Here is a 9,057-nt window from a genome sequence, read left to right as displayed (position 1 = left end):
ACATGGCAACACAACGCTTATAAAGACGCGAGGCAACCTCAAGTCAGCTTACTTGCAGACAGTACAGCGGCACTTTGCAGTAAGCATGCTCAGCCTTATGAAATTACCAAGGGTCGTCACCATCAATCAAGTGCCCAAAGTAAGTTTGCTGTATCTTTGATGGAACATCGGGTCACTCAGATGGGTGGAAAATGTAAAATAATTGAAAAAAGTAGTCGTGTTTTTATTTTAGGTCAATGTGTACTCTAAACATTGTTTTATTTCAGTTTTACGTATGATGAGGCTCAATAGAAAGTGAAAGCACTGAGACTAGAGGAACCGTCAACTTGTAACAGTGCTGTACATTTACTGCACTCTGAGTAAATGTGAAAAGTCTTTTGAAAGAAATATTTTCTTGCAAAAGAGTTCCGTGCACGTTTTTTTTTGAAATGTCACAAACAATATATATTACTGAAATGCTATGCCATGAGAGAAACACATCACAAGTGAATCAGTGATTTTCAAACACCGTTATGTATGGTAGCAATTTTGCTTTAAATTATTCTTAATTTTTTTCTTTTATTTACTTTAACTGACATGGCAATCAGTATAAGGTGTATCCTGCCTCTCGCTCAAACGTAACTGGGATAAAGCTCCCGCTCACGCACAACCATAATGAGGACAGGCTGCTTTAAAAATGGATGGCTATTATTAGTTGATATTCAGGTCCGGATAAATTGTAGCGATGAGGGCCACGCCGGTTGACTAGTTATCACATTCTCCTCACAGTGCAGAGATCCGGGCTTCATTTCAGGGCTCTGGCCTTCATATATGGAATTTGCGTGTTTTCCCCGTGTCTGCGTGGGTTTTCTCCGGGTACTCCGGTTTCCTCCCACTTTCCAAAAACATAGATGGTAGGTTAATGAAACACTCTAAATTGTCCCAAGGTGCAACTGTGAGTGTGAATGTTTGTCTGTGTGCGTTGTGATGGGCTGGCAATAACATTCAGGGTGTACACCGCCAACCGCCCGAAGCCCGCTGGAATCGGCTCCAGCATTAAAACAAATCTTCTCGAAGCTTTCCCCCCCCCCCCCCCAGACATATAAAAACTTTAAGATTGTTGGATGTATCATTTATGGAGTTGGGGCAATTTATAGGGGACCCCACAAACAAAAGTCCTACTGACCACCTTAATCCAAGTCAAGTAGTTTCTGTAGGATTTGTGAGTGAGTGACTTGAAAAGCATGTTTTTAATTGACCCGACCGACAGGAGAGATTTTCTTTACATGTATGCTTTCACAGAGATTTTTTTGGGGTCATTTTTCTTCTTGAGGTTTTCCATGAGCACAGCATTATCTCCGGTTACCGTTACCACCACAGCTCAGCCACTGACTGCATCTTGAGCCTCTTTCAGCTGACCAATGAGACCATTAACATCTGGACTCACTTTTTGCCTACCTGGTAAGCATCTGCAACATCTTGTCATGTGCCTGTGCTCATTGCGCGTTTGACATTCTTCTTACTCTTAGATAATTTCCTGATCTATTTTAATACTGTACAACAAATGAGAGTTATTTGGTTGTTAAAACGTTTTTTTCTATGCCCAATATCATATTCCTCTCTTTAAAAGGCTGTGTGAATGACACGTCTGAGTGCTAAATTTAGAGGTTCGAAGCCTTATTCCACTCGAAAAAATGTCGGGTTGTTTTCCTAACCCAATCAATGGGTTGCTGTAGATTTTGAGCAGATTGGGTTACTTTAATCCAAAATTGGGTTGATTATTCTGACCCAGCAGACTGGGTTGAAGGATGGTTTTGGGTGGGCCTAACACTCTGGGTCAATTCTTCAACCCAATGTGCTTGATATAATAACCCAACATTGGCTCAGTCCATTTTGGACCCTGTGCTGGGTGAGCTCTTTCATCCAATTTTGGTTCATTTTGGCCCAGCAGCTTTAACAGTGTATGATCATATCTAGCAATTTATTTTGACATCTGTTACAGCTACCAATAAAATAAATTGAAATAAAACACCAGCATCGCCCTCAATCGTCACAATCTGTGAAGGTAGTCTGGTGTTCATCTTAGATCAAATTTTGGATGAAGTTTTTTATGTTATGGTTCAGAGCAACCATGTGTGCCAGACCTGCAGCGATCTCACAAACGTTAATTGGCAGCACATCCCTAGATGCGTTAAACAATAGACACTAGATTAGAATACAAGCCTTCATTGTCAGTGTAGAGAGAGTATGGCAAACTTAATGTATACTTAATGTAAATGCTATATACAGTATATTTAAAGGGACAAAATAATGTTATCTTGCACCGTATATATTCGTTTTACTTTTTTGCAGAGTTGCATTCATTTGTCTCCAAACAGTAAAAATGTGCAATGAGTATGCCAGAGTGCAACCAAACAGTAGTAGGCCTCTTGGCTAAGGTTGGGATAGTTCTGTGCCTTGCTTGAAGACAGTTTAATAGTATAATGAGGAAACATACAAGCAACTCTCCTACTATGTAGTTACAATCAAAAAAGATGTCCTCCATAATACATCTTAAACCATGACAGTCCAATTTCAAAGCCCACGCCATGCAAATGAGCTCCTGCTTTCCATTTAGACTCCAGAAGGAATTTAGGGTTGAAGCAGGAAAAAAAACCCTCTTCCAATACATACAATATGTTGAATGATGGATGAGATACCATCGATACTTTTGCAAGTTTGTCTTTTACTGCTTTAACATTGCATTCCCAATGTACTCGGCCACATAATGTATATTATGTGGCCGAGTACGCACAACTAGACATGCCTAAACCAAAGTTTCTTCTGCTGCAGCCACAAGGATGAAAACGTGTTTGAATGACTGCATCAAATTGTTCCCCCTTGCAGGTACTTCTTATGGAAACTGGTAAGCGTTGTACGGATACAAGCTGCGTGGCAGCACCCCTTCACCTGGCCTCTGGTGGTCTTAATCATTTCCAGCTGCATATATCCATTGGCATCAAGCTGTGCTCACACCTTCAACAGCATGTCGGCGCGGGTGCGACACATGTGCTTTTATTTGGACTACGGAGCCATAAGTCTCTACAGCCTGGGTGAGTGCGTCGTGTGCACTTCACCGCGATACACTCCTAGGCCAAAGAAAGAGCTCTTGCTATGATGATGCAGTGCAGTTGTACATCACTGCCAACCATATTGTAAAATCGTGATGGGGCACCAGACTGCACCTAAATAGTAAAATTTTGCCTCAAAATTTTGAGACAGAGCTGTCTGTCATCTGCTCGCAAATGTGCAGCTAGTACATTTTGTAGACTTTTAAAAATATTTGTATTATTATTGAATATTTTTATTGCTGACAAACATCCACCCTACACTTTAGCCCATTTATGAATAATATATAAAAAAAATAGAGTTTTTTTTTAATGGGGGGGGGTATACTTGCACCCCTAAAATTTCAAGTTTGGGGCCAAGTAAAAAAAAAAAAAGCTAGTCTGAAGCCCTGAATTATGATAAACATATTGTTAGATTAATTCCTCTTGAGTCTCAAACAAAACCCAATAATAGTTGACAAGACGTTTTGCTCTGTATTGAATTTTGCAGCTGACCATTATGTTTTTTGGTCATTCTTTGTGTAGATGCAGGAAAAGCATTATTGGAATAGTGTTATGAGGGGTTAATTAACGAAAGTAACCAAAGCATGTTAACGGATGCATTTTTTTAAAATTACGGTATTATGTGCACGACATTGTCTCATGTACCCAGATAACAAAAAGAAAAGCCCAGCTCTCAATATGTAATTGACAGACATGAATCAAACTGTTGACAGTTAAGTTTCTATTACAAATCTGTTGCATTTCAGGTACTGCTATTTCGTATTCAGCTTATGTGTTCCCAGACAAGTGGGTAAACCGCTTCTTCCACCAGTGCTTTGTCCCTGTTGCTCTTCTGAACTCCATCGGATGCACTGGCTTGGCGTGCTACTCCAGGTATGGTACGAAATGTTTTGTAAATCTTATCGCTATCTCTTGGGAGGAATATGTCACGCTTGTCAGCACACCGGCTATTTGTCTTGTGAATTCTGTGACAGCTATTTGTTAACTCTCCAGTGTTTTGGTGCCAAACGACAGAATTTAGGGAAATCTTTGATGTCTTACCATCTCACAGCAAAGGTGACATTTGCATCTAAGATCTGGCTGTAATGTACTGCGTGTTTGATTGATTGCCCATGTAAATCATCACACTGAGTTAGTAAGCGCAGGTTACTTGTTGATAGTAGATACAGTCATCAGATGATGTATATACAGTAACAGCCTTACTGATTTTCTTGCCCATCTGTTGATTTATCAGGCTTGGATTACCATTTCGTCATCATAATCAGGACGTTTTAAAGAGGTAAACATTTTGCATTGCCTTTATTTCATTGTGTCTCATTCATTGTGTTGTCATTTTTCCACCCCATGTCATTCTGTTTTTAATCATTCACCTTCAGATAATCTGTCCAATACTGGCATTCTTAACTCGTGGTCGCTTATTGTCATGAGAGAGACCAACCACAAACGGCGATTAACTGCATTGGTAGTCTCAGCTAGAAGTGGGTGGAGCAATAAACAGAGGCAAAACTTGTTTTACAGAAACCTCCTCACGTATATTAAATAAAATATTCTTGCATTGTCCCGTATGAATGTCACAAAAGGGGTAATAGAAATTTATGAAGCGGGGGTAAAATTATGTAATTTAAACTGTTATCACGATATAGTATCAATTTTAAGACCACCTCCTCCCAAATGTGCCCATGTCATGGTTTTTTTTTTTTTTTTACTGTTACTGTTTTCTGAGTTTTTCCACGTTGCCATTTGATGCATTTATAAAAGGTTATGCCATAATGCAAGAAGCGTGGATATTTGAAGTTGATTTCTTTTCATTTATTTCAGATTCCCTAAATGCCAGAGTCCAAGATTCAGTAAAGTGCTCCGTCTTGTTGCTTTTGCCTACCCCTACCTGTTTGACCACATTCCTCTCTTCTACAGGGTAGGGCCTCACTTGTATTATCCATGTCCAAAATGGAGGAAAACAACAAGAACAAAAAACAATTGGCCTCCATGCAGACGTAGTTCTTCAATATTTACTCAATGCCCCATTCGCAGCCACTCAGTGTTTGACTGGAGATCAATGCTGAGTGTTTCGCGTCTCTTGGATAGACGCCACATGTGACAGTGAGCATGATCGGGGGCATAGAAAATGGATGGATTGCCCCACGTTCAGTGTCGGCAGACCAGTTGTCCATTGGTTACCACTGCCAAAAGCAGTGTCTGCCCATTCGGGGCCAAATCCAACAAAAAGATTCTGTGGCTTTTGTGTGGAGCTAACTGGTAAAAATGGAGCAAACAGATAGCATCCAATTCACAGAACACATGCAGATGGTGAAATGTTTCACTAACTGCGCTGCTTGTGGCTGACGGCTGGTTGTGTGCTCTGGTCTTATTTGCATGTATTTGAATGAGGTAATGTGCATGTATGGCAGAAAAAATGACCGCCTCGATGCAAATGAGCCTCTTCAACATCCATTTCGCTAACACCATGCAAATATTTGAGTGTTATTATTAAACAATTTCAAAAACTTGTAAAATTGGCCCTCTCCTGTGGAAGCGATTGTGGTAGCTCTCGAGATTGGTCTTGGTCACGAGACGGGACCACATTTTAAGGGTCTCGGTCTTGTTCCGGAATCAAAGACTTTTTTTCTTGTCTCTGTCTCGGACAAGGTAAACTTGGGATTTTTGATCAAGACCAGTCGAGATCAGACCAGTCCTGCTGTGATCAGTGAGAAATGCCGAATGTAGGTGGTGCACTTCCTTCTCGGTTTCACCTGGAGCAACACGCCTCCTACAAACAGAGAGGATGAAGACAACCGGACACAGCCCCCTTGAAAAATTTGAAAAAATGTTGGCATACTCATCAGTAATTAAGTTTGGTTTCAAATTATCCAGATCAATCATTTCATTCTTTGTTAATTCGGCCCTCTGTGCAAAGTTTGCACATTAATACCGTCTCTTTGCTTGTGTTCAACTTCCTCCCACATTCAAGTAGGAATTTTGTTGTTATCACTGTAGTGTTTCTTGCTGGTAATTGCTGATGGGGTTTTTTCAAACTGACAAGTGGCACACAAAGCGGGCGGCAAGTGATTTTTATTGGATAAGCAGTGTAGACTAAAGACTAAAGCATATGCAGGTATTTCACAAAAAGTATTTCCAGCTGCTGTGATACACCTAAACAAATTGCTTAGGCCCAGGTTACCGTAATGGCCTGTTCTGCATGCCTTTTTCCCAGCTGTTCCTATGTGAAGGGGAAGGCTGCACAGACAACGATGCCAATGTCTTGCACTACACCCACATTGCATTGGCTTTCCTCACTGGCTTCCTGTTTGCGACACATTTACCTGAGCGCCTGGCACCTGGCAGCTTCGACTTTATTGGTGAGATGAATTTGAGATTGGGCAGGAGAATGTGACCAGACAATTGTTCCATTCTTGGGTCGGACTAAATTGCGAATTGCCTGTTGACATTTGCATGTAAACCAGTTCAATCAAATGTAATCCTTGGGTTGAATTATTCAACCCGTTATCCCTTGTTAAATGCAACAAACAAATGCCCGATCAATATAAATGGCAATTAATTGACATCTAAATTAAAAGAAACATGTGCAAGATTGTCTCATAGCTGAACATTTTGTTTTTAAATGTTGCATGATCACAGAACAAAATTCCAAGAACACTAGTAATCAATTCAATTCTCATATTTTTCTCAGCTCAACCCAAAATGTATTTTGAATGAAAAAAGTTAACTGTATTGTTTCTTTTTATTTAGCTTTGTGTTAAGACTGTTAAGGTAACTTTTATACACACACACACGCACAGGCACACACACATTTAATTGTGCTGTAACAAGGGCCCGTTTAAGACCACCAGAGCAGAACAAATATTTCAGCTTTCAAGCAAAACCGGTTTTATCTTGACACCCTTTCGAATTCATGAGACGTTTTTGTACTGTATTTGTAGTGACACAGATTTATAAAAAAATCCCATGTATGTCAAGAGGTTCGTCTGTCAAGCAACATGTTAACTGTGTCATGGCTCCCTCTGCAGGTAACAGCCATCAACTTTTCCATGTCTTTGGCATCCTTGGCACCCGCTTCCAGATGATGGCCGTTGAGCAAGACATGGTATTGCGACGTCCCTGGCTTCTTGACCACTCCCTCCCTATCACCTTTGCCAACTCATTGGGTGTAACTCTACTCTGCCTAATGGTCAACCTGAGCATCCTCCTCCTCTTCAGCTTACCTCTCCTCTCTGCAAAAGTCGGTCAGCAAAAGAAACATAAGAGACAGATAAAGGCACATTGAACTCAGGCTTGTGCTATGGCTACACCACGGCACAGAACTCCAAGCTGGTCTTCGGGTAAACAAACATTTATTGTTATGTACAGTATGTAACATGTTTTTACTGGGAGCTGATGAGCTCGCTCTGTGAATCACAAGATTCCGCCTTCACTGAAACCACTGTGATAGTTGCCTTTCAGATCACTGTGATGACGACTGTTATGAATGTAATGCAAATTACCCCGCCTGTTACATAAACATAATGGGAATAGCTACAGTATATACAGGATAAAGAAAAATGATGTCTCTGAGGTCGACTGATTAGCACGCCCGCCTCACAATGCAGCAGGTCATGAGTTCGTATCTGGATTGGGATTTCTTGCGTGTAGTTTGCACGTTCTCCCAGTGCCTGTATGGGTTGTCTCCAGGTAGTCCCGTTTCCCCCCACATTCCAAAAACATGCATGGCAGACTTAGCGGGCACTCTAAATCAGGTGTGTAAAACAAATTTTTGTCGCGGGCCACTTTATAATTACTGATTCCCTGAGGGGTCTGGTAACAATAAAATGCTGACAATATGTCACTGATTTATTACATATGAAAATGTGAAATTTTGGTACAGATTTAGCAAGCATCATGGAACTTGTCATCTTTGATTTGCCTTTGCGGGCCACTTAAAATGATGTGGCGGGCCACATCTGGCCGCCAGGCCTTGAGTTTGACACTGGTGCTCGAAATTGTCAATAGGTGTGAATGTGTGTCTATGTGTGCCCTGCGATTGGCTGGTGTCCAGTCCAGGGCGTACCCTGCCTACTGCCCAATAACAGCTGGGATAGGTTCCATCACACCCGCGACCCTAGTGAGGATAAGCGGTTCAGAAGATGGATGAATGGATAGTTCTTAAAACCCAATGCATACTTAAGATCCTAATGTTGCAACATTATAAAGAACATTTGTGTCAAACAGTCTTTTTACTGTATTTGATTTCCTGAATTCTTTGGTGGCTGCACATGAGACCAATGAAGAGCTTGAAAGAAATGAAAAAAGAAACTACCACTTCATACAGTATGCTTTTTGTTAACTGCATTTAAATCTCAACTTTTTATCTGTAGCTATGGTTCTTGTTCACAACCTATGACATTTTGCATTGATTGTTCGCGTGATCATTTAAAATGTATGTATTTATTCTAAATGTAAGCTTATTTATAATGTTTGTGTTTTTTAATGAATAAAACATTATGCAGTTAAATGGTGGCACGAAAACCTCTTCTCAGAAAACCCTGTTTGAGTGTGTGCATGTGCGTATGTGAGCGCGCGCGCGCGCGCGCGTGTGCGTAGGGTGGTGTGCGCGTTCGCGCGTATGAGTGCGTGCGTTCGCGCGTGTGCGCGTATGTGTGCGTGTACGTGCGTTTGCATGCGTGTGTGTGCGAACTAGCGCGTATTTCACTTTACGGTATTCACATGATTCAAATAAAGTATCGTTCCATAGTAGCAATGGTTGTATTATTCAAGGCGTACATTTGATGTTTTTGTTTTGTTTTGGTTAGCCATACGTAATTCCCCAATGATTTAAATGTAAATACTGTACTGTACTGTCGTTCTTTCGGTGGAGCACATAAAAAACGCATTGTATATGAGTGCGTCATGACGTTTGAAGGCGGAACTTCCGTCTCCGAGTGTTCCATTCTGTACTATGATTGGTTAAATGCAG

General features: G+C 40.9%; 1 protein-coding gene across 3 annotated transcripts; it reads left to right on the top strand.

Moving 5' to 3' along the window:
* paqr5b (progestin and adipoQ receptor family member Vb) lies at positions 1 to 8,595 on the top strand. 3 transcript variants are annotated; one of them, XM_086106475.1, is made up of 8 exons: positions 1 to 139; positions 1,282 to 1,440; positions 2,866 to 3,071; positions 3,836 to 3,967; positions 4,324 to 4,368; positions 4,908 to 5,004; positions 6,301 to 6,445; positions 7,115 to 8,595. In XM_086106475.1, exons 3-8 carry the CDS (start codon positions 2,875 to 2,877, stop codon positions 7,369 to 7,371), a joined length of 873 nt encoding a protein of 290 aa, XP_085962601.1. In that variant the 5' UTR covers positions 1 to 139; positions 1,282 to 1,440; positions 2,866 to 2,874; the 3' UTR covers positions 7,372 to 8,595. The 3 variants fall into 3 exon arrangements, with proteins under 3 accessions (XP_085962601.1, XP_085962600.1, XP_085962599.1); XM_086106474.1 differs by having other exon boundaries at positions 7 to 139; positions 1,313 to 1,440; positions 3,836 to 3,962; XM_086106473.1 differs by having other exon boundaries at positions 33 to 150; positions 3,836 to 3,962.
* Positions 8,596 to 9,057: the final 462 nt, after the last annotated feature.

Source organism: Hippocampus guttulatus, chromosome 3, assembly GCF_054856545.1.
Source record: "Hippocampus guttulatus isolate MCC_2025c chromosome 3, RoL_Hgut_1.0, whole genome shotgun sequence".
NCBI classification, from domain to species: Eukaryota; Metazoa; Chordata; class Actinopteri; order Syngnathiformes; family Syngnathidae; genus Hippocampus; species Hippocampus guttulatus.
Note: the sequence above shows the minus strand (reverse complement) of the source record. Positions and strands in the feature narration are given on the sequence as shown.